This window comes from Anomaloglossus baeobatrachus, chromosome 5 (genome assembly GCF_048569485.1).
Source record: "Anomaloglossus baeobatrachus isolate aAnoBae1 chromosome 5, aAnoBae1.hap1, whole genome shotgun sequence".
NCBI classification, from domain to species: domain Eukaryota; kingdom Metazoa; phylum Chordata; class Amphibia; order Anura; family Aromobatidae; genus Anomaloglossus; species Anomaloglossus baeobatrachus.
Genome location: NC_134357.1, coordinates 372,600,818 through 372,627,354, shown reverse-complemented (window position 1 = coordinate 372,627,354; position 26,537 = coordinate 372,600,818). Strand labels below are relative to the sequence as shown.

Below are 26,537 nucleotides of genomic sequence, written 5' to 3'. Positions count from 1 at the left end.
TTGCCGGTGGGCGGGGAAAAGCAGGGAATACGAGATTGTTTAATGAGCGGCCGGCTTTTTCAAAAAAGGAAAAGCCGCTGGAGCAGAGTGAACGCCGTGCAGCGCCGGTGATCGGTGAGTATGAGAGAGGGGGGGACACTTCAGTCACTCGGGGGATTAGCGGTCACCGGTGAATCCTTCACCGGTGACCGCTAATCAGGACGCTACACAGACAGAGCCGCGGAGTCGCTGTAAAGTCCCCTTTACACACTGAAAATTTCCAGCGATGCATGCTGCACAGCGGGAAACAAAGGACCTAGGAATGGTCCTGAACGATTTGTAGCGATCACAACTTCACAGCAGGGGCCGGGTCGCTGATAGGTTTCACACACTGCAACATCGCAAACAACATCGCTATTGCGTCACAAAACCGGTGACGTTACAGCGATGTCGTTTGCGATGTTGCAGTGTGTAAAGCCAACTTTAAGCTGAAGAGGAGACAGACTGGTGTGTGTATAGAAGGAGGATAAATAGATATCTACAGTATCTTTCCTGTATTTATCTTTTTTCTAACAGATGGATAATAGATAAATACTCAGGGTTATGGAGTGTACCATATTGCCTTTAAACACTATGGGACAGCCCATATGATGATGTCATGTCTTTGGAAGCTTCTGATAGGTTTATTGGCAACATCTGAGTTATTTAGAGACATGTGGATGTATTTTAATGCACACCTGAAACACACTGCTTCTTTATGTAGCATCATGGGAAAGTAAAAAGAAATCAGCTAAGATCTCAGGAAGAGAATTGTGGACTCGTTCACTCTTGCATAGTCCGGGGTGTCGCACACTGCTGTCGGTGGTTAGTCCCCATCTTACTGCCTGGAGTGACGCACGCTGCTGTCAATGGTCAGTGCCCTCCCCCTGACCGCCTGGGGCATTGCACGCTGCTGTTGGTAGTTGGTCCCCCCTGACAGGCTGGGGCAACGCACGCTGCTGTCGGTGGTCTGTCCCCCCCTGACGGCCCAGGGCGATGCATGCTGCTGTTAATGCTCGGTCCTCCTATACAGATGAATAGGAGTCCTGACCCCCTCTCTAATGAGAACAGCACCTGATGAGTCCTCCTGAGACCCCTGTGGGTCCCATTGGTGCGACCTGCATCTACTATACACTTATGGCCTTTACCTCCTCTGTGCCAGGCAGTTGGTGAGATGGTTCGGCCCCACGTACTTGTCACCTGTGAATAGTGCCAGCCGCAGGCATGGGGTGTTTGGACTTGTGGTTTTCCCTGTCTGTGCACTTTGCCTACAGTATATGTCAGGCAATGTTATAGTGCGCCGTTGCCATAGGCGACCATTCCTGAGACAGGGGCTGGTGGTGCATTCGTTCGGCCAGAATTGGCTTGCATACATTTAGCGGTATAGGAGACTTCAGCAGATTGCACTTTCCTATACAAAGGGACACTGCAGAGAGATTTTTTACAGCGTGTCCCTGGGGTGGACAGATGCCTCGGTATGCATTACTACAGCAGGTTATGTGCCGACAGTGGGCACAAACATTGTGTACCTAGCCTAGTAATGCCTAGCTGTAGATAATCTACCCCAGCTGCCATAGGTATACGGTATACAGGCTGAGTATACCTCTCATGCGTATGTATATACAGCATCGTCATTATACACAGCGTTCTGCTATATCTTTAGAGCCGACATAGCCGTCTGGTTGCTAAGGTAACCATTGGCTCGCAGAGTCTTACCTGCGAGTGCAAGGGATGTCTCCGCACCTGCCAGTTACCCATAAGGAGTTTTCTCACAAAGTTGATTTTAATCATTAGATCTTGGAATAATAATTTCCACAACTGGATGTGATTAAAAAAAGTTCCTGTGCTGAGATAATCTTATATATGTGCCCATGATCGGAGTTCCTCGCGTTCTGGACGCAGCATAACTTCCCCTGTGGAGTTGCTAGTGTCCTGCACACAACGACACACTGCGTCCAAAACACTGTTACCACTGATCATGGGCATGTGCCCTGCGGAGCAATAGAAGCGCCGGGGATTCTGATGGGTGAGACGGGGTTTTCAGGGCTCTGCTATCTACTGATTGGTGGGCCGAGGTTCGCAGGGCTTTGCTATGTACTGATGCGTTGGACAAGATTCGCAGGGCTCTGCTATCTCCTGATGATTGGGTTGAGTTTGCAGGACTCTGCCATCTACTGATGGGTGGGCCGAGGTTCGCAGGGCTCTGCCATCTACTGGCGGGTGGGCCGAGGTGCGCAGTGCTCTGCCATCTACTGACGGGTGGGCCGAGGTGCGCAGTGCTCTGCCATCTACTGACGGGTGGGCCGAGGTGCGCAGGGCTCTGCCATCTACTGACGGGTGAGCCGAGGTGCGCAGGGCTCTGCCATCTACTGACGGGTGGGCCGAGGTGCGCAGGGCTCTGCCATCTACTGACGGGTGGGCCGAGGTGCGCAGGGCTCTGCCATCTACTGACGGGTGGGCCGAGGTGCGCAGGGCTCTGCCATCTACTGACGGGTGGGCCGAGGTGCGCAGGGCTCTGCCATCTACTGACGGGTGGGCCGAAGTGCGCAGGGCTCTGCCATCTACTGACGGGTGGGCCGAGGTGCGCAGGGCTCTGCCATCTACTGACGGGTGGGCCGAGGTGCGCAGGGCTCTGCCATCTACTGACGGGTGGGCCGAGGTGCGCAGGGCTCTGCCATCTACTGACGGGTGGGCCGAGGTGCGCAGGGCTCTGCCATCTACTGACGGGTGGGCCGAGGTGCGCAGGGCTCTGCCATCTACTGACGGGTGGGCCGAGGTGCGCAGAGCTTAAAGGAGTTGTCCGACATTAGCTTAACAAAAATGTTTGAGTTTATCTGTGCTGTATTGTCATATTAATCACACCTACATTGTTATTTTCTGTTTTCTAACTTTTGTTCCTCTTGAATTATACCTTTATTCTCTGCAGCTTCTTGTTTACATTCAGATCCAGCAAACATGACCACTTCCTGTGCAAAACCTCAGTCAGAGCTGTCACCGCCCAGCCTCAGTGTCCAGCCCCACCCCAGTGTCCAGCCTCGCCCCCTGCCCGCCCCCTGCACACACAGTCCCTGTCAGTATATTCTTCCCCAGCACCTGACCTGGTATCACTACAGCATTGCAAATAACAGCCTCACATCGGGGTCTGCACCGCACACATATGTCTCTGCACACGCACACACATGGCTCTGCACCGTACACATGGCTCTGCACACGCATGGCTCTGCACCGTACACATGGCTCTGCACCGTACACATGGCTCTGCACCGTACACATGGCTCTGCACCGTACACATGGCTCTGCACCGTACACATGGCTCTGCACCGTACACATGGCTCTGCACCGTACACATGGCTCTGCACACGCATGGCTCTGCACACGCATGGCTCTGCACCATACACATGGCTCTGCACCGTACACATGGCTCTGCACCGTACACATGGCTCTGCACCGTACACATGGCTCTGCACCGTACACATGGCTCTGCACATGCATGGCTCTGCACCGTACGCATGGCTCTGCACCGTACGCATGGCTCTGCACCGTACGCATGGCTCTGCACCGTACGCATGGCTCTGCACCGTACGCATGGCTCTGCACCGTACGCATGGCTCTGCACCGTACGCATGGCTCTGCACCGTACACACATGGCTCTGCACCGTACACACATGGCTCTGCACCGTACACACATGGCTCTGCACCGTACACACATGGCTCTGCACCGTACACACATGGCTCTGCACAGTACACACATGGCTCTGCACCGTACACACATGGCTCTGCACCGTACACATGGCTCTGCACCGTACACACATGGCTCTGCACCGTACACACATGGCTCTGCACCGTACACACATGGCTCTGCACCGTACACACATGGCTCTGCACCGTACACACATGGCTCTGCACCGTACACACATGGCTCTGCACCGTACACACGGCTCTGCACCGTACACACGGCTCTGCACCGTACACATGGCTCTGCACCGTACACATGGCTCTGCACCGTACACATGGCTCTGCACCGTACACATGGCTCTGCACCGTACACATGGCTCTGCACCGTACACGCATGGCTCTGCACCGTACACACATGGCTCTGCACCGTACACATGGCTCTGCACCGTACACATGGCTCTGCACCGTACACATGGCTCTGCACCGTACACATGGCTCTGCACCGTACACATGGCTCTGCACCGTACACATGGCTCTGCACCGTACACATGGCTCTGCACCGTACACATGGCTCTGCACCGTACACATGGCTCTGCACCGTACACACATGGCTCTGCACCGTACACACATGGCTCTGCACCGTACACACATGGCTCTGCACCGTACACACATGGCTCTGCACCGTACACACATGGCTCTGCACCGTACACACATGGCTCTGCACCGTACACACATGGCTCTGCACCGTACACACATGGCTCTGCACCGTACACACATGGCTCTGCACCGTACACACATGGCTCTGCACCGTACACACATGGCTCTGCACCGTACACATGGCTCTGCACCGTACACACATGGCTCTGCACCGTACACATGGCTCAGCACCGTACACATGGCTCTGCACACGCATGGCTCTGCACCGTACACATGGCTCTGCACCGTACACATGGCTCTGCACCGTACACACATGGCTCTGCACCGTACACATGGCTCTGCACCGTACACATGGCTCTGCACCGTACACATGGCTCTGCACCGTACACACATGGCTCTGCACCGTACACATGGCTCTGCACACGCATGGCTCTGCACCGTACACATGGCTCTGCACCGTACACATGGCTCTGCACCGTACACATGGCTCTGCACCGTACACATGGCTCTGCACATGCATGGCTCTGCACCGTACACATGGCTCTGCACCGTACACATGGCTCTGCACATGCATGGCTCTGCACCGTACACATGGCTCTGCACCGTACACATGGCTCTGCACCGTACACATGGCTCTGCACCGTACACATGGCTCTGCACCGTACACATGGCTCTGCACCGTACACACATGGCTCTGCACCGTACACACATGGCTCTGCACCGTACACACATGGCTCTGCACCGTACACACATGGCTCTGCACCGTACACATGGCTCTGCACCGTACACATGGCTCTGCACATGCATGGCTCTGCACCGTACACACATGGCTCTGCACCGTACACACATGGCTCTGCACCGTACACACATGGCTCTGCACCGTACACATGGCTCTGCACACGCATGGCTCTGCACTGTACACGCACACACATGGCTCTGCACACGCACACACATGGCTCTGCAACCCCCCCATCCCCATCGGGAACACATGTGGAGTACATACTCACCCGTCCTCGGTCCCCGCCGCTCCTGCACGTTCGTCCGCTGTCTGTGCTCTCTTCAGCACAGTAGTGACGTCACCGCTGTGCTGCAGAGCGCACAGACAGCGGGAGGGACAGTGACTTCTCATCAGCACATTCAAATGTACCGGTATCGGTGATCTGTGATGCCGGTACATTTGAATGTGCGATCCTGGGCAGGGGGCCCGGTGCTGGAGCTGACACTACGGCAGCTGCCGCCAGGCCCCGCCCCCAAATCACGGACCCCACAGCAGTGCAGGGGGAGGTTACTGGAGGTGCAGGGGAATGTGTGGGAGGGTGCAGGGAAGGGGGGCGGTGACTCCTCGCACTGTAGTCGCCCAGCAGGGAGGTGACATGCTGCTCCACATTTGCATGTCAACATGGCCCTGCCCATGTAGACGTGCAAAGACCGGAAGCAGCAAAATCGCGGCAGGAGCGGTCACATGACTGCTCTGAGCCGGGGGAGAGGGGGCTGACAGCGGGGCAGGTAAGTGGTCTCTATCTACTTACCTGCCCCAATGTAGCCCAATAGGGAAATAAAAAAAAAAAGTCAAAGAAGCCGGATAACCCCTTTAACTATCTCTGACGGGTTGGACAAGTTTCGCAGGGCTCTGCTATCTACTGATGAGTGGGATGCGGATCGCAGGGCTCTGGTATCTACATGGCTTCTGGTCCAGGATCCTGTAAATCTTTTAGGTCAACTCTCATATCACATGAGTGACTGTCACATTTGTCGAGGCCTCTCCTTTAGACTATAATTTGGATACATTTGATCGTGGCCAGTTTGACATGGTAAGATTTGCTGAATGTGTGTTTCCCCCTCATTGATTTTTTAGGGGTTATCAAGACACTATTTGTTGGGTCACCAGGGAGTGCCTGTTGGTCATGGTCCGTGATAACTGATTTTCTGAAGCCGGGACCCTTAGTGACCAATCAACCACCACCCTGCTTTACTTTATAAAGGATCCTATATACCACCCTGCTTTACTTTATAAAGGATCCTATATTTGAGATGTGTTTTTTCCACTAGTATTATTTCTTGGTTGCAGCCGTTATTACAGTTCCCATTTACTTTGTTGCCGTTCACTTTCTTAGATAGAAAATGTGTGTTTATTATGTAGCTGTCCGAGCGTGAAGGCAATGATACGACACGGTCAAAAATAACTTGTTCCTTGTCTCCTGGCAGTCGGGTTTGAGTTCTGGAAGCAGCTCTGTGCGGAGCATGGCATCAGTCCGGAAGGGATCGTGGAGGAATTTGCCACTGAAGGCACCGATCGGAAGGATGTGTTCTTCTATCAGGTGAGTATGGCATGTGGACAGTAAAGAAGGGCATGTGATCAACTGTGTGGTTTCTGTATAGCATCAAGGCATCTGTTTATGGATATGTCATCAACCTTTCTTTGTCGCTCCATTGGGAGACCCAGACAATTGGGTGTATAGCTTCTGCCTCCGGAGGCCACACAAAGTATTACACTTTAAAAAGTGTAACCCCTCCCCTCTGCCTATACACCCTCCCGTGCATCACGGGCCCATCAGTTTTATGCTTTGTGTTGAAGGAGGCACACATGCACTCAAGCTCCCATTTTAGTCAGCAGCAGCTGCTGATTGTATCGGATGGAAGAAAAGAGGGCCCCTGGGCCCCCGGCATGCTCCCTTCTCACCTCACTAAGTCGGCGGTGCTGTTAAGGTTGAGGTACCCATTGCGGGTACAAAGGCTGGAGCCACATGCCGTTTTCCTTCCCCATCCCTTAGAGGCTCTGGGAGAAGTGGGATCCTAACCGGTCATCCAGGCACTGGGACCGGGCTCCCTCCGCAGCCCCTGTGGGATTCTGACGGACAGGAGACTGAGTATCATCAGGGACAGGCCCTGCATCATAAAGGTACTCTGTGTCCCCTTGGGGACGGTGCATGGAGCACTTGGTCTCAGACGCTGCAGCGGCTGCTGTTTTTTGTGTGACGACCGGGACTACCGCACCGACCGCGCCTGCTTGCCGGCTGCGGTATTAAATTTAGTCCCCGGCTTTTGCGGCCTAGTGCATTAAACTCCCGCCCCCGGGCCTGCCAGTCAGGGGTAAGGGCGGGACGGTCGGCCTGACGCCGACTGTGAGGGCTGGAGCATACTTTAGTGTCCTCCTCCCCCTCACTCATCACTCTGGGGCACCAGATTCCCGCACTTTATTGATCACGCCCACGGCTCCCTCCTCCCCTTAGAACGCCGGCAGCCATGTTTTAAACACATTCTGCCGGTGGAGGACTTATGGCTGCAGATCTGGGAGACCCAAGGCAGGGGATCTGGTGGGCACACACCACTCTGGGCGGTCGGTAAGCCGCACCGGTCACACGGTGCTGGTCCCCCTAGGGTGCCGAACTGTATATATATATATATATATATATATATATATATATATATATATATATATATATATATATATATATATATATATATATATATATATATATATATATATATATATATATATATATATATATATATATATATATATATATATATATATATATATATATTATATTTGTATACATTTTCTAGGTTCGGCCGCAGTGTTTAGCCTTTGGCTATATACCCTCAGTGATTACTCTCCTAGGAGAGAACAGCATGTCGGTCACAAGGACCAAGGGTGCCAAGACACAGGGTTATTTTGCAACCTGTACCTCTTGTGCGGCTATGCTACCTGCAGGTTCCACCTGCCCTCACTGTGAGCAATGCTCGGGCCCTGTGGCACTCGCTCAGCGGAGCCTCGGACACTGGTGGGACCCTCGGCCCAGGTAGAACCGCCGGCCTCCCCTGTCCAGGCGGCAGGGACAGAGTTTGCAGTTTTAGCTGAGAAACTCTCTGAGTCACTTTCACAATCCATGGCTCAGTCTATGGACAAATGGTCTGCTAAGATACTAGAAGCCTTACAGTCCAGACCGGCCCTTACACAGGATCCAGGCACTGCGGGGTCATCGCCCCCAGGCCCCTCTCGGTCTGCGCCGCAGCATGCTCCTGGGGTGGCCCCTAAGTATCACGTGGAGGACTCCGGCACGGACCGCAGTCCCAGACCGGCTAAGCGGGCTCGCTGGGAATCTTCCCCGACTTCATCACGCTGTTCGGGGGCTCACCTTGAGGACTCTCTGGAGGATGAGGCAGAGGTCGCAGCCCAGGGCTCTGACCCTGACGTTGCTCTCAATCTTGATACACCTGAAGGGGACGCCACAGTAAATGACCTTATAGCGTCAATCAACCAGGTGCTAGATCTATCTCCCCCGCCTCTACCTGTGGAGGAGTCGGCTTCACAGCAGGAGAAACACCAGTTTAGGTTTCCCAAACGTACACGGAGTGCTTTTTTCGATCACTCTAACTCAGAGATGCTGTCCAGAAGCTCAGAGCTTTTCCGGACAAGCGCTTCTCTAAGCGCCTTAATGACACACGTTACCCCTTCCCCTCTGACGTAGTCAAGGGTTGGGCTCAATGACCCAAGGTGGATCCTCCAGTCTCTAGACTGGCGGCTAGATCCGTAGTAGCACTGGCTGACGGTTCATCGCTCAAGGATGCCACTGACAGGCAGATAGAGCTCCTAATGAAATCCATCTTTGAAGCCACAGGCGCGTCTTTCGCCCCGGCCTTTGCAGCCGTGTGGGCACTCCAAGCTATCTCAGCTTGTCTGTCTGAGATTAATGCGGTCACACGTACCTCTGCTCCGCAAGTAGCATCTTTGACTTCTCAGGCGTCGGCTTTTTCGTCCTACGCCATGAACGCCGTCCTGGACTCTGCTAGCCGTACAGCGGTAGCATCCGCCAATTCGGTGGCAGTCCGCAGGGCCAGGTGGCTACGCGAATGGAAGGCAGACTCTGCTTCCAAGAAGTTCTTGACCGGTTTGCCTTTTTCTGGCGACCGATTGTTTGGCGAGCAATTGGATGAAATTATTAAGCAATCTAAGGGAAAGGACTCGTACTTACCCCAATCCAAGCCAAAAAGACCTCAGCAACGGAAAATTCAGGCGAGGTTTCGGTCCTTTTTGCCCTCAGCCAGATCCCAATCATCCTCGTTCAACAGGCCACAGAAGAGCCAGAGAAACTCTTCTGCATGGCGGTCTAAGTCACGTCCTCCAAAGACCGCCGGAGGCACCGTCTCCAAGGCGGACTCCTCATGACTTACGGCCTCCACAAACCGCATCCTCGGTCGGTGGCAGGCTCTCCCGCTTTGGCGACGCCTGGTGGCCACATGTCCAAGACCGATGGGTGAGAGACATTCTGTCTCACGGTTACAGGATAGAGTTCTGCTCTCGTCCTCCGACTCGTTTCTTCAGAACATCTCCGCCCCCCGAGCGAGCCGATGCACTTGCTCAGGCGGTGGACACTCTGAAGACAGAAGGAGTTGTGATCCCCGTTCCCCTTCAGGAACGTGGTCGCGGTTTTTACTCCAACCTGTTCGTGGTGCCAAAAAAGGACGGATCATTCCGTCCCGTTTTGGACCTCAAATTGCTCAACAGACATGTGAGAACCAGACGGTTTCGCATGGAATCCCACCGCTCTGTCATCGCTTCGATGTCACAAGGAGACTTCCTAGCATCAATCGACATCAGGGATGCCTATCTCCATGTGCCGATCGCACCAGAGCATCAACGCTTCCTGCGTTTCGCCATCGGGGACGAACATGCGTCCACTCCAATGGGACATTCTCCGCAAATGGGACAGGAGGTCGACGTCCCTAGACAGGAACGTCTCTCTTTCCCTGGCAGCCAAAACCTCTCTTCCAGTGGTGGCTTCCTCCCACTTCTCTGTCGAAGGGAAAATCCTTCCTGCCCCCATCCTGGGCTGTGGTCACGACGGACGCGAGTCTGTCAGGGTGGGGAGCGGTTTTCTCTCCACCATAGGGCTCAGGGAACCTGGACTCCGACAGAGTCCTCCCTTCAGATCAGATCAATGTTCTGGAGATAAGGGCAGTGTACCTAGCCCTAAAGGCGTTCCATCGGTGGCTGAAGGGCAGGCAGATCCGCATACAGTCGGACAACGCCACGGCGGTCGCGTACATCAACCACCAGGGCGGCACGCGCAGCCGTCAAGCCTTCCAAGAAGTTCGGCGGATTCTGCTGTGGGCGGAGGCCACAGCCTCCACCATCTCCGCAGTTCACATCCCGGGCGTAGAAAACTGGGAAGCAGACTTTCTCAGTCGCCAGGGCATGGACGCAGGGGAATGGTCTCTTCACCCGGACGTGTTTCAAGAGATCTGTTGCCGCTGGGGGACGCCGGATGTCGACCTCATGGCGTTTCGGCACAACAACAAAGTCCCGGCATTCATGGCACGGTCTCACGATCACAGAGCTCTGGCGGCGGACACATTAGTTCAGGATTGGTCGCAGTTTCGACTGCCTTATGTATTCCTCCTCTGGCAATGCTGCCCAGAGTGTTACGCAAGATCAAGTCCGACCGCCGCCGCGCCATCCTCGTCGCTCCACACTGGCCGAGGAGGTCGTGGTACCCGGATCTGTGGCACCTCACGGTGGGTCAACCGTGGGCACTCCCAGACCGACTAGACTTGCTGTCTCAAGGGCCATTTTTCCATCTGAATTCTGCGGCCCTCAACCTGACTGTGTGGCCATTGAGTCCTGGCTACTAGCGTCCTCAGGCTTATCTCAAGATGTCATTGCCACTATGAGACGGGCCAGGAAACCAACGTCCGCCAAGATCTATCATAGGACTTGGAGGATCTTCTTATCCTGGTACTCTGATCAGGGTTTTACCCCCTGGCCGTTTGCCTTACCAACTTTTCTTTCTTTCCTTCAATCCGGAATGGACAAGGGGTTGTCTCTCGGCTCTCTCAAGGGACAAGTATCGGCGCTATCCGTATTTTTTTCAAAAGCGTCTAGCCAGGCTTCCGCAGGTCCGCACGTTCCTGCAGGGAGTTTGCCACATAGTCCCACCTTACAAGAGGCCGCTGGAACCATGGGATGTTAACAGAGTGCTAAAGGCTCTTCAGAAACCACCTTTCGAGCTACTGCGGGATGTCTCCCTTTCACGTCTTTCGCAGAAGGTGGTCTTTCTAGTGGCAGTCACTTCGCTCCGTAGAGTGTCGGAGTTGGCAGCGCTGTCATGCAAAGCCCCCTTCCTGGTTTTTCACCAGGATAAGGTGGTTCTGCGTCCGGTCCCGGAATTTCTCCCTAAGGTGGTATCCCCTTTTCATCTCAATCAGGATATCTCCTTACCTTCTTTTTGCCCTCATCCAGTTCACCAATGTGAAAAGGATTTGCACTTGTTAGATCTAGTGAGAGCACTCCGGCTCTACATTTCTCGCACGGCGCCCCTGCGCCGTTCTGATGCGCTCTTTGTCCTTGTCGCTGGCCAGCGTAAGGGGTCGCAGGCTTCCAAGTGAACCTTGGCTCGGTGGATCAAGGAACCGATTCTTGAAGCCTACCGTTCTTCTGGGCTTCCGATTCCTGCAGGGCTGAAAGCCCATTCTACCAGAGCCGTGGGTGCATCCTGGGCATTGCGGCACCAGGCTATGGCTCAGCAGGTGTGTCAGGCGGCTACCTGGTCGAGTCTGCACACTTTCACAAAACACTATCAGGTGCATACCTATGCTTCGGCAGATGCCAGCCTAGGTAGGCGAGTCCTTCAGGCGGCGGTTGCCCACCTGTAAGAGGGAGCCGTTGTCGGCTCTTTTTATTGGGGTATTCTTTTACCCACCCAAGGACTGCTTTTGGACGTCCCAATTGTCTGGGTCTCCCAATGGAGCGACAAAGAAGAAGGGAATTTTGTTTACTTACCGTAAATTCCTTTTCTTCTAGCTCCTATTGGGTGACCCAGCACCCGCCCCTGTTCCCTTCGGGCTGTTGTTCTTTTGGGTACACATGTTGTTCATGTTGAATTGTTCTTTTGGTTCATGGTTCAGTTCTCCGAACATCCTTCGGATTGAATTTACCTTAGACCAATTTATAAGTTTCCTCCTTCCTGCTTTTGCACCAAAACTGAGGAGCCCGTGATGCACGGGAGGGTGTATAGGCAGAGGGGAGGGGTTACACTTTTTAAAGTGTAATACTTTGTGTGGCCTCCGGAGGCAGAAGCTATACACCCAATTGTCTGGGTCTCCCAATAGGAGCTAGAAGAAAAGGAATTTACGGTAAGTAAACAAAATTCCCTTCTTTGTGAAGGATCCATTAAATGCATGCCATTATAGCCCACCAGTTACAGATCACTTAGTCTGGGCTCACATTTACATGTTTGCAAATGTATGGCTTATGTGTCGGACGTATAATTACTCTTACATGCTTCAACCTACGTCTATATACATTTAAAGAGAACCTGTCAGCATAAATTTTTTATGTAATTTAAAAACATGACTTTAATACTGATTAAATTGATTCCTTTGGTGAAGAAATCCACATTGTTGTTCTTCTTTAATCAGCATTTGAAGTTAATACCTAATTGAATTTCAGTACACAGGTGCCGAACTGGGTCTTCTCCTCCCTGTCTGTGATTCCCCAGCCCCTCCACCTGCCTCCTCTCAATGAAATCTCAACAGTGACCTGTCATTCACACACCAGAGGAGCTGGGGAATCACAGACAGGGAGGAGAAGACCCAGAGAACAGTCTGGCCCCTGTGCACCGAAAACCACACAGCAGATTTCTTCATCAAACATACCAATTCCATCAGTATCACAGCATCAGTACAGCCATGTCTTTTATTTACATGACATTTTCTCACAGGTACTCGTTAATGCGTCCATTTCTGTTTGTATGTGTGTTTTATAAGGAAAACAAAATGATAAGATTTGGAGGTTTTGTTTCCAATTACTTTTTACTGGTCTAGATAATTCCACCCTCTATAGATTTCAGTGACAACAGAGGGGTGCAGGGGTTATGTTTAGAGCTGAACTACCAAACCCCCACCAAATTCATTAAAAATGTATACATTATATACATATAAATTGAAATATACTTGAATATGCTTCCCATTGAAAATAATCAAAAGAGAAATTTGTCACAGGGACAACCTGGGAGATCAAACAGATATATGCCACCTCTGCCACCAAGTTGTCATGAGCAGCAGTCTGCTACTTCCAATCATCAGGACAATACACAATTGACTGATGGTTGTTGGACATGGCGACGGTTGCTTTCACTACTAGGGAGATTATTGGGTGATTTCGCAGTGAATGTAGATTATATACACAACCAATTCCAATGCATGGAATATATAATATATACACACACTTTGGAAAAGCAGATGTTCCAGCAGCAGACTGTTCAAAGACCAGAGCAGAGTTTATTGGCAAAAATAGATAAAACCAATGTTGCAAGACTTAAAATTAACGAAATAAAAATGATAAAGAAAAGTACTTGACCAGTGGTCGCAGGGATGGCACAATTCTTTTAGAGGGAAGTGCTCCGATTGTAGTTTCCAAACTGAAAAACTGTGAACACTCAGAATCTGTATTTATTAGTTCTCAGTTACTCACACATACCTCCCTTTGGTCACCTCAGATGGGGGCTGGTCATTGGGAGGCAGGTCGGGTCCCAAAAATTATGGGATCTCAGCTCTTCAGGATATCTGACCCCCTGGATGTCCTAGGTGGAAGATATTAATCCCATGCTTCCTATCAAAATTTTATTTTTCTATAGATTGGATGGGGTTATATAGGCCATATTTCCTTTCAGCCGATAATAGTTTGGGCCTGATACGAAGGCCACACGGTTATGTAAGAATATGCATGTTGTTCCCCTCAGGATCACAATGTCAAAAATGTGTCTTCCATTACGCCTGTCACAAAAACCTAAGTATTCATAACTGGGAAAGTGGTGTCAGTCTGTCTATTGTATTTTGAGGTGGGGAAAAGAGTTCTCTGAATTTTTTCACCCTTCAGCTTCTTGCTCAGATTTTGTTTGCTTTCCGTCACGTAACCTAATTAAATTACCTGTTCACACTAGGGGGTCGTAGCTGAATAGGTGTCAGATGTAGTATTAGCGTGATAACTCTTGCTTCCTTTCAAAACTATGCTGAAGTTTTGTTTTAATAGATTGGTTCTCATTTACCATTACATTATGACATAATACATCATGAAGAAGCCCATTTCAGTCTCTACTAGATGCCATCACAGTGTAACGTATACGTCAGGATGTTTTCCCCTCACCCATGACAGCACCCATATAATCACGTGGTGCTGTCATGGGTTCTGGAAAAAACAGCTACCGGTAAGTAACCATGGTGTTTTCCCCTCACCCATGACAGCACCCATATAATCACGTGGTGCTGTCATGGGTTCTGGAAAAAACGGCTACCGGTAAGTAACCATGGTGTTTTCCTCCCACCCATGACAGCACCACGTGATTTATATGGGTGCTGTCATGGGTTCTGGAAAAACCGCCTACCGGTAAGTAACCGTGGTGTTTTCACCGCATGGCCAACTGACAAAAAAAGTTGTTTGCCAACGTATTGTTGCTGGATCCATTCTAACGGATGATTACTATGAATTCAGCCTTACAGGTTTTCAGGTATCCATGGGACCCCTCCCCAATCCAGAGAAACCCATTTGGACTTAGCAGTGGCCGCACATGTGCTCCTCTGCTTCATTAATTTTCTATGGGACTGTCAGAGATAACTGAGTGTAGCGTTTGGCTATCTGGCAGTCTAATAGAGGATACTCGATTAGTGGGAGTGCTTTGCTGAGGCTTTTCTAGGGTTCAGTGGGTCATAGTGGTGAGATCGTCAGCATTTAGGGGATAACTTCACTGTTCTTCTGAAATGGTTGACTATAATAAAAATACTGATGCCATAGATTGTTGGGACATTTTAGAGTTTGTCTGGACATTGTCATCCTTGTGTATCTGATATGTCTGGAACATAAATATTTTATGACCATATAGATTCCAGGTAGCCGCCTGCAGAGAAAGACACCAATACAATTTGTAGTATATACCATTAAAAATACATTATAACCACTGACCCTTGTCCTTATATGAACCTGCTATTTTACAATCCATACAAGAAAAAAGTCCAGCTTAACACTTTCCAGGTCAGGGGTATTTCACATTGTCTGCACACGGAATCTCAGGCACGGGAGAGGCAGAATCCAAAAAGGTATTCTATCCAGCGGACCTCAGACAGATATGTAAAAGTTCTATTTGTTAGCAAAAATCAAAATACACAGTACAGGCTTGAACAGAAGACAAAGGAAAAAAAATCGCAACGCAATCCAACACGTTTCGACCATACGCTAGTCGCTACATCTTATTCCTGGATACTACAAAATCTGATAAAAGCTCCTATAACAATAAGTCTAGAGATATCCCGTCATGCAACAGAGCTGCTACATCATTAAAGTGAAAAACACCTGTTCATGCAGCTGTGCATGACACTGAATATACTCATGCTTATGCAGATACCATTGTCATCTTTTCATTCTCACATATAGCTATGGTATTTTTCATATCCGTATTCACACAGCAGTTTCTGCTTTACATTTATTCCCCTTGCACTGTCACTGGTGTGCAGCCCTTCTCTCTATATAGTGATTTTTTTTTTTAGGTTTTTGCACCCAGTTCAGACTTAGAATGGTGTTACAGACTTTATTTTTAACTGAATGTACTCCGGCCCAATTTGTAGACAATGCAGAAGTATACATAAGGCTGGACTCACACTGGCGTATGGCATCGGATGCGGTATGCTAATGACCCCCGGCTCAGGCTCTGCTGCGAGCGTGAGCCGAGTGTCATGCGACTGTAAGGGTACCGTCACACTTTAGCGACGCAGCAGCGATCCCACCAGCGATCTGACCTGGTCAGGATCGCTGCTGCGTCGTTACATGGTCGCTGGTGAGCTGTCAAACAGGCAGATCTCACCAGCGACCAGTGACCAGCCCCCAGCCAGCAGCGATGTGGAAGCAACGCTGCGCTTGCACGGAGCCGGCGTCTGGAAGCTGCGGACACTGGTAACTAAGGTAAACATCGGGTATGGTTACCTGATGTTTACCTTAGTTACGAGCACACACCGCTTAGCTTAGCGTGTGCAGGGAGCAGGAGCCGACACTGGCAGCGTGAGAGCTGCGGAGGCTGGTAACGAAGGTAAATATCGGGTAACCACCTTGGTTACCCGATGTTTACCTTGGTTACAGCTTACCACAGGCTGTCAGACGCCGGCTCCTGCTCCCTGCACATTCAGGATTGTTGCTCTCTTGCTGTCACACACAGCGATGTGTGCTTATCAGCGGGAGAGCAACAATAAAAAAACGAACCAGGGCTGTGTGTAACGAGCAGCGATCTCACAGCAGGGGCCAGATCACTGCTCAGTGTCACACACAGCGAGATCGCTAATGAGGTCACAAAAACCGTGACTCAGCAGCGATCTCAGTAGCGATCTCGCTGTGTGTGAAGTACCCCTAACCCAATATTGCAATTGGGTCACAGCTACGGAGGAGAGGGAGGGGTTAATCCTTCCATCTCCTCCATTTGTCAGCCTGTGTGTATATTGCACTGCACTGGGATAACATCCGAGTGCAGTCCGATGTTTCTCTTGCACCCATTCACTTGAATGGGTGCGAGGGATACGGCTCTCGCAGAAAATCACAGCATGTTGCCGCTTTTCTCGCATCCATAATCTGGATGAGAAAAGCTGACCAACTGCTCTCCCTCATTGACTAACATAGGTCAGAGTGCAATGCGAGATTTTCTCGCATTGCACTCGTCCGATTTTTCACGCTCGTGTGAGTGTGCCCTAAAAACAACACACATGAAAAGAATTTTGATCAACACTGTTCATATAAATAATGATAATATACATTTGAGAAATATTAGTATAAACCTCATCATCAATTATACTATGTAATAAGATCTTCACAGATATTTAATCCCTGCGGGGTCCTTGTACACAAGTTGAAAATCCTATATGATTCCCGATTGAGGATCTTTGTCTGAAAATTACCTCCCCTCTCTGATCTTATTGTACATCCAACATATTGTGTGGAACAAGAGAACCTCTTGCATCCATGAATAAGATGTAGCAATTCGCTTATTGTTGGATTGCGATATTTTCCTTAGTCTTCTATGCAAGCCTGTACCGTGGATTTTTAATTTTTGCTAATAAATGGAACTTCTACCTATCCCTGTCTACGGTTCCCTGGATATAATATCTTTTTGGATGCTATTTTACAATAGTTTCCACAAGTGGTTGGACGGAATTAATATTAATAACAGGAAGGAGTTTACTATTCTTCATTTTGTAGTATCTGACAATCCATTATGGCCATTAATCTGTTCAGCTCACAAGACACATTTCTGGGTGGATGGTGATCGTTAATCTTTAATATTGTCCATTTTTCAACTGGCCTGGAATTTACGACTGTGAGCCCATACACAATGTAATATTGGTCTGGTGATCTGGTATTCTGCCTTATGAATATCAGTCCCCTGGGTGTAGATAGCAAACATTGGTTCTATGAGGAGATACGTCTACGTACGAGCAGAATGGTGACAGGTGACATTGACTTACATTGGATGTCTCCTATTCCAGGCTGATGATGAGCACTACATCCCTCGAGCCGTGCTGCTGGATCTGGAGCCCAGAGTTATTCACTCCATCTTAAACTCCCCATATGCCAACCTCTACAACCCCGAGAACATCTACCTGTCCGAACATGGCGGAGGGGCTGGGAACAACTGGGCTAGTGGCTTTTCACAGGTGAGTGTGCAATAAGGCTCACTGGATTGCTCTGTATGATAATATATGGATAGAGCCACACGTAGCCAGGGCCGAAAACGTCTCACATGCGGTGGTGATTGGCTGTATAAATTTATGGTTAAAGTTGGAGTTTTACTGGCAAAATCATGAAGCCCTTGGCCAGTGTAGGGGCATGGTTTGTTGGCGCCGCTTTGTGTCCTTGTCCTAATGGCTTTTTTTTTTTTAATGTCATAATAATGACAACTTCAGCTTTCCTCTACTTTCCTTTAAGCCCCCGTCACATGTAGCGACTTACCAGCGATCTCGAAAACGATGCGACCTGATAGGGATCGCTGGTAAGTCACTGGGAGGTCGCTGGTGAGATGTCACACAGTTAGAACTTACCAACGACTCAGTAACGATACAGGTCGCAGTAGTGACCTGTATAACGATCTCTGCTGTCACTGTGACCCTGTCACACAGTGTCAAACACAGCGATGTGTCCTGCCCAGCAAGACATCGCCTTTGAAGAAAATAAACCAGAACAGTGTATAACGATCAGCGATCTCACAGCAGGGGCCAGGTCACTGCTTAATGTACCGTCACACATAACGAGATCGCTAGCGAGATCGCAGCTGAGTCACGGTTTCTGTGACGCAGTAGCGATCCCGTTAGCGATCTTGTTATGTGTGACACCTACCAGCGATCAGGCCCCTGCTGTGAGATCTCTAGTCGTGCAGAATGGTCAATGCCATTTTCTTCAAAGGCGATGTCCTGCTGGGCAGCACACAGGACACATCGCTGTGTTTGACACTGTGTGACAGGGTCACAGTGACTGCTGAGATCGTTATACAGATCGCTACTGCGACCTGTATTGTTCCTGCATCGCTGGTAAGATCTGACTGTGTGACATCTCACCTGCGACCTCCCAGCGACTTACCTGCGATCCCTATCAGGACACATCGTTTTCGGGATCGCTGGTAAGTTGTTGTGTGTGACTGGGACTTTACTCTTTCCTTAATTTCTATAGCATCATTTTCATTACATCTAGTGACAGAGAAGATTATAGTCTTTACATAGGTGATTACCCCGCACAGAAGGTTTCCATTGTCAGGGAGAACAGGGCTGTTTAGTCTTCTCCTGTACATACAGGTCCTCAAAGGTCTATTGTATGGAAAGTCTGACGTCTTTCCTTTGTTGTGAAGGACTATAATGGTGGCACATAGACAGTAGCTGCCCGTGGCACTTTCCCATGCCGTCGCCTGAATTACTAGGGTTCTATGCTACAATATTAGAGCATCTCCTTCATATAGCAGGGGCATTGCTAGGGCGTAAAGCAGCTTGTGGCCTGCAAGACAGCAAGTGCTAGAGAACGGAGCCTGTGCCTCCCTGCTCCACCGTCAGATTAAACTGTATTGGCATCATGTTAGTGTTAATACAGGTCACTGTCACTTGCTGGAGCCAAATAAGGCTAGCGATACCTATGCATATGCGTAATAATAAAATGAGTTTTACTACTTTTCTAGGGTGAGAAAATCCATGAAGATATATTTGACATTATTGATCGGGAAGCTGACGGCAGTGATAGCCTGGAGGTGAGTAGTCGTAAAAGCAGATGGCAAACATTGGACGCCTCACAGGAGCAGGTGCTGCAGTTAGGATTTAGTTTTTTATACTGTCTAATGAATATGCAATGGAAATGTATTGTCTTCTTTTGTAACAGGGATTTGTCCTTTGCCATTCCATTGCTGGAGGCACCGGTTCTGGTTTAGGATCGTACCTATTGGAGAGACTAAATGACAGGTAGGAGTCATTCTATTTGTGGAGAACTAGGGGTCTGACAGCATGGGACTATCTTATATATAAAGCCTTGTGATGTTCCTCTTTTAAAGCGCACCTATCACCAGGATTTTCCTATCTAACGTAAAGCCAGTGCTATACTGGCACTATCAGGCTGATTCTATACAGACCTTTAGTTGTCAGCTAGGATGTATCAGTTTTGAAACACAAGCAAGTAAAGTTTGTAGAATCAGCAGCTTTATGAATGACAGCAGCTGCCGATCAGCTGATAGCTAGGGTGGATAGTCTTAGTGATTTCTGCCCCCTGCCTGTCCATACTCCCCCTGCCTGTCCATACTCCCCCTGCTATTTATGGTAATTCTGTTATTGAATCGTTTTACTATCTAACTAGAAGGACCTGTGCTGACATCATACCCATGTAACCAGAAGGAGCGGGGCCTCAGCCAAGAGAAAAATAATGTTGCTTCCTGGTATCAGCTATGTTGGTTGAGGCCCCGCCCCTTCTGGCCACATGGGTATGTCAGCACAGGTCCTTCTAGTTAGATAGTAAAACAATTCTATAATAGAATTAGAATAAATAACAGAGGAAGGATGGACAAGAAGGGGGGCTGGAATCATTATGAATATCCACCCCATCTGTTAGCTGATCGGCAGTTGCTGTCATTCAAAAAGCTGCTCATTTTACAGACTTTACTTGCTGTATTTCAAAACTGATACATCTAATCTGACAACTAAAGGTATGTATAGAATCAGCCTGATAGTGCCAGTATAGCACTGGCTTTAGGTTATATAGGAAAATCCTGGTGATTGTTGCGCTTTAAAGGGAATCTGTCACCCTGAAAATGCAGTCCAATCTGCCGACACTATGTTATAGAGCAGGGTAGCAGAGCTGATTGATTATATAATTTTGTGAGAAAAAAAATCAGCATAACTTGTGTTTTCATAATTAAATCGTCTGGGATTTTTGGTCCATTGACAGCAATGTCTGTAAGCTCACTTATACAAATAAAGCTGTCAATCACTGCTACGACCACCCACTGGACCGAAAACCCAAGAGAAAGCAGAGATTTAAATGATTAAAACAAAAGTTATCTGGAATTTTGTGTCTCAAAACTATAGATCAATCTGCTACGCTACTTCTCTATAACATGATGGCTGCAATTTCAGGTTACAGGTTCCTTTTAAGGATTTGTGTTAAAGGGTTTGTCCAAGAACAAACTACATTTCTTCATCGTTCCTTATGGGAGACCCAGACCATGGGTGTATAGCTTCTGCCTCCGGAGGACACACAAAGTACTACACTCAAACGTGTAGCTCCTCCCTCCTAGCATATACACCCCCTGGTAGCCAGTCCTAACCAGTTCAATGCTTTGTGTTCAGGAGGTCAGACACACATGCATTCTCTGATTTTTGATTTTTTGTATTTCAAAGATTTGGAAGAAAAGCGGGTCCAGTCTGGACTCCCGGCATGTCCCTTCTCACCCCACTGTGTCGGCGGTGCTGTTAAGGTTGATTTTCCAAGGCTGGAGCCTTCACATGCCGCGCTCCTTCACCATCCCCTGGGGCTCTGGCTTGAAGTGGGAGCCATCACGGTTCTCACTGCTTTGCAGGAGACGGGTCTCCATCCGCAGCCCTTTCAGGATTCTGCCGGACGGAGCGCTCACCTCCCAGGGACCTGGCACCTGCGTCTCACAAGCTAAGTACTGAGACGTTTTTCCCACAGAAAGTGGTCTTTCCAGGGGTCCCTTGTACTTTATTTATTGGGGAGAGTGTGTTTTATGATTGTGTTAACATTTCCGGCTGGTTCTCCAGTTTTCACTGGAGAACCGCGCCGATGGTGCCTGCACGCTGGCCGCATGTTTAAATCTAGGCCCCGGCTTCGCCTGAGGCCTAGTTTCGGTTTTCACTGCCCCTGCATGTCAGTCATGCAGAGGGACAGTGCGGCTCCGCCCAGCGGCTGTTCAGCACAGGGAAAGGACACTCCTCACTGAGGAAGGATTCCCTCCCCTGTCTACCTCATTTGCCCGCTCTCAGAGTAGGCCCCGCCCCCTCTCCTCGCTCCGGTCGCCATTTTCTCAGCGTTCTCAGTGTCTGCATAGGCACAGAGATACCACATTGTGACAAATGGGGGCCTGGGCTGGGGGTCTGGAGGGCACAGAAGTGTATGTTAAACGGTCTGGCAAGCCACAACCTCCGGTTGTGCAGCTGCTTATATTCTCTGTTTATATACTCTGCTGGGGGTCATTCTGGACAGAGCCCCCACTTCTGCAGCATGTCTCACATCAGAGCAAGGCTGCAAGGCTGTTCTTAATATGCACTGCATGTAGACTCGTACTGCCTGTACCGAGCACATAAACACAGTGGTCCCTCAGCCTGGAGGCTCATCAGTGGTCCCTCCAGCTGCTCCGACTCCGATGGCTGAACCCCCGGTTTGGGTAGAATCCGCTCTTCCAGGGGACAGCTGTCCCGGACTCTGCTGAGCATGCATTAGCCCCCTTCTCAGGGCGCTTCTGCTGCTACGGCTCGCTCAGCAAAGCTCACATGGTCTCAGACCCCGTCCTCCTACAACGGAGACGCAGGGTCCCCTGTCCTTCCCCGTCCCGCAGTTCTGATTCACGAGCTGACTCTCTGGACAGGGAGGATGTCTTTACTAGGGGCTCGGACACTACTTCATGTATCATTGATCTGTCCGAAGGTGATGCAGATGCTAATGATTTGATTACGTCCATTATATTTGTACTGGACCTCCATCCGCCTGTATCAGGGGAGCATCCCCCTCTGGCAGAAAGGCATCAGTATACCTTAAAGAGAACAAGGAGTGTGTTTCTTAACAACTCCAGTTTTCAGCCCACTGTGACCAAGCCCAGAGCTTGTCCTGACAGACGCTCCCAAAGCATGGTTCTGATGACTGTTTCCCCCTTCCACCAGAGGTGGTCAAGGAGTGGGCTCATTCACCAAGGGTGGTCCCTCCGGTGTCTAGACTTTCAGCCCGGATAGTTGTATCAGTGGCTGACGGCACCTCTCTAAGGATCCCACTGTACTTTAATTCTGTGCTGGATCTCAATCCGCCAGAGTTTCCCTTGCCTAAGAGAACGAGGAGTGTGTTTCTTAACCGCTCCAGTTTTCAGGCCACTGTGACCAAGCCCAGGGTCTGCTCTGACAAACGCTTCCCAAAGCGTGGTTCTGATGACAGTTTTCCCTTTCCACCAGTGGTGGTCAATGAGTGGGCTCATTCACCAAAGGTGGCTCAGCCCGGACCGTTGTATCAGTGGCTGATGGCTCCTCACTTAAGGTTTTGCTGTCCGCCAGGTTGTCCTTCTGGCCAAATCTGTATGGAGGCGGCAGGGGCCTCGTTCTCCTCAGCTTTTGCAGCAGTGCGGGCTTTCAAAGCCATCTCTGCTTCTCTAGAGGAGATGCATTCCCTCACAGGGACTCTATGTCCGAAATGGTTGCCTTAACTTCCAGACTTCAGTCTTTTCATCCTATGCCATGTCTGCCATGCTGGAGACTCTCACCGCACTGCGGTGGCCTCGGCTAATTTCCTCGCTATCCGCAGGCTCCTGTGGCTTCGGAAGTGGAAGGCAGATGCTTCTAAAGAAGTTCCTTGCTGTGCTCCCCTTTGCTGGGACCAGACTATTCGGGAACAACTGGATGAAATTATTAAGGAAGCTCTTGGCGGGAAGAGTTCTTCCATGCCACAAACCTAAACCAGAAACCTGTCCAGGGCAGGAATCAGTCGAGGTTTCGTTCTTTTCGTTCCTCCATCTGATCGTTCTCTAAGCCCTCGGCCTCGTCCACTAGCTCAGCCAAGGATCGTAAACCCAAATGGCGCACAAAGCCGCGTCCTCAGAGGACCGCAGGAGATGCTGCCACTAAGTCAGCCTCCTCCTGGCTATCTGGTCACGCCAGCAACGTCCTTGGTCAGTGGCAGGCTCTCCCACTTTGGCGACGTATGGTTTTAACACGTCTCCGATCAGTGGATGCGGGATTCCATCTCCCACGGCTACAGGATAGAATTCTATCCAGCCCGCCAAACAGATTTTCTTTTTCGCTCCTAATTGGGAGACCCAGACAATTGGGTGTATAGCTACTGCCTCCGGAGGCCGCACAAAGTACTACACTTAAAAGTGTAAGGCCCCTCCCCTTCTGGCTATACACCCCCCCGTGGGAGCACGGGTCCCTCAGTTTTTGCTTTGTGCGAAGGAGGTCAGACACGCACGCATAGCTCCACTATTTAGTCAGCAGCAGCTGCTGACTATGTCGGATGGAAGAAAAGAGGGCCCATACAGGGCCCCCAGCATGCTCCCTTCTCACCCCACTTTCTGTCGGTGGTGCTTGTTAAGGTTGAGGTACCCATTGCGGGTACGGAGGCTGGAGCCCACATGCTGATTCCTTCCCCATCCCCATTAGGGCTCTGGGCGAAGTGGGATTTTACCGGTCTCCAGGCACTGAGACCGTGCTCCATCCGCAGCCCCTGGAGAAGCCGCTGGATATGGAGCTGAGTATCTTCAGGGACATGGCCCTGCTCCGTCAAGGTACTCTGTGTCCCCGTGCATACGCGCGCACACCGCAGCATTGCTGGGTGTGTTAGTGCGCCGGGGACAACAGCGCTGCTGCGCTTGTGCCATTTCCTCACTTCAGCTTAGCTGAGTGGGTAGACTCAGGGAGAACGGTCGCGCCGGCCGCTGGGACTGCGACGCGGCTGGGACTTGTGGTGCGCCGGGGACTTCCGCGCTGACCGTGCATATATCACGGCCGCGCTTATTACTACAGTCCCCGGCTTTTGCGGCCTAGTTCGTTCGTTCCCGCCTCCGCACCTGCCAGTCAGGAGGAGGGCGGGACGCTGTACAGAGCATCAGCGCTGAGGGCTGGAGTCTTTTTTACATACTCCAGCCCTCACACCAGGCACAGTAGGACGCAGTTTCCCGCACTTTGTTTGTGGCACGCCCACGGTCCGCCCCTCTTCACAGAACGCCGGCAGCCATTCCTGCCTGCACGCTGAGCTGCAGAGGGGAGACGGGGAGACCCAGACACGGGATTCTACGGCCTCCTACCCGCTGTTCAGCGGGCGGTAAGCAGCCCTCAAGGGCTCACCCCCGCTTGTGCCGTTTGTATACTGAGTATTTTGTGTTTGCAAATACTTTGTACTGTACGGTCGCTGGTGATTCTCGGCTATATACCCTCCTAGATTACAAGGAGGCAACAGCATGTCGTCCGCAAAACGCAAGGGTGCCAAGGCACAGACATTATATGGTGCCTGTACCGCATGTGGGGCTGCTCTACCGGCAGGTTCCACTGACCCCCATTGTGTGCAGTGCTCGGCCCCTGTGCAACTTGCACAGCCGGGGCCTCTGCTGGACGTGACCCAGAGTGTACCACCTGTGAATGCTGTCCAGGTGACAGGAACGGAGTTTGCAGCTTTTGCTGACAGATTGTCTATGACCATGTCAAAGATTCTTGAAACATTGCAGTCTAGACCAGTAACTCAGACCATGGACACTGTGGCATCATTGCTCCCTGGTCCCCCTCAGCTGGAACACTTCCCAGCTCCGGGGGTGTCACATGCACCCCAGGGTGACGATTCTGACTCAGACAACAGTCCCAGACAACCTAAGCGGGCTCGTTATGAGGGGCCCTCAACTTCGTCTCACTGGTCAGGATCCCAGCGGGACGAATCTATGGGTGATGAGGCGGATGTAACTGATCAAGATTCTGATCCTGGGACCGCTCTCAATCTGGATACACCGGATGGTGACGCCATAGTGAATGATCTTATAGCGTCCATCAATAGGATGTTAGATATTTCCCCGCCAGCTCCTCCTGCGGAGGAGGCAGCTTCACAGCAGGAGAAATTCCATTTCAGATATCCCAAGCGTAAATTAAGCACTTTTCTGGACCACTCTGACTTTAGAGATGCAATCCAGAAACACCACGCTTATCCTGAGAAGCGGTTTTCTAAACGGCTTAAAGATACACGCTATCCTTTCCCCCCTGACGTGGTCAAGGGTTGGACCCAGTTTCCCAAGGTGGACCCTCCAATCTCCAGGCTTGCAGCTAGATCTTTAGTTGCAGTAGAAGATGGAGCGGCACTTAAAGATGCCACTGACAGGCAGATGGAGCTCTGGCTGAAATCCATCTATGAAGCTATTGGAGCGTCGTTGGCGCCAGCTTTTGCAGCCGTATGGGCACTCCAAGCCATTTCAGCTGGGCTTATACAAGTCGACTCGGTCACACGTACATCTGCCCTGCAGGTGGCACCATTGACCTCTCAAATGTCTGCATTCGCGTCTTACGCGATTAATGCTGTCCTGGACTCTACGAGCCGTACGGCGGTGGCGTCAGCCAACTCCGTGGTTTTGCGCAGAGCCCTGTGGTTGAGAGAATGGAAGGCAGATTCTGCTTCCAAGAAGTGCTTAACCAGTTTGCCTTTTTCTCGTGACCGATTGTTTGGGGAGCGTTTGGATGAAATCATTAAACACTCCAAGGGTAAGGACTCATCCTTACCTCAACACAGACAAAACAAGCCCCAACAAAGGAGGGGTCAGTCTGGTTTTCGGTCCTTTCGAGGCTCAGGCAGGTCCCAAGTCTCCTCGTCCAAAAGGACTCAAAAGGATCAGAGAGGCTCAGATTCTTGGCGGACTCAGTCACGCCCAAAAAAGACAGCAGGAAGAACCGTTACCAAGACGGCTTCCTCATGACTTTCAGCCTCCTCTCTCCGC

General features: G+C 50.6%; 1 protein-coding gene across 1 annotated transcript in view; it reads left to right on the top strand.

Annotated features, from left to right (window-relative positions):
• TUBG1 (tubulin gamma 1) overlaps nucleotides 1-26,537 on the top strand; it is a 76,333-nt gene that overhangs the window by 3,544 nt on the left and 46,252 nt on the right. The window contains exons 2-5 of the mRNA XM_075349992.1: nucleotides 6,556-6,668; nucleotides 17,872-18,039; nucleotides 19,545-19,613; nucleotides 19,742-19,821. Coding sequence (XP_075206107.1) covers nucleotides 6,556-6,668; nucleotides 17,872-18,039; nucleotides 19,545-19,613; nucleotides 19,742-19,821 — 430 coding nt within the window. The remainder of the gene's footprint in view (nucleotides 1-6,555; nucleotides 6,669-17,871; nucleotides 18,040-19,544; nucleotides 19,614-19,741; nucleotides 19,822-26,537) is intronic.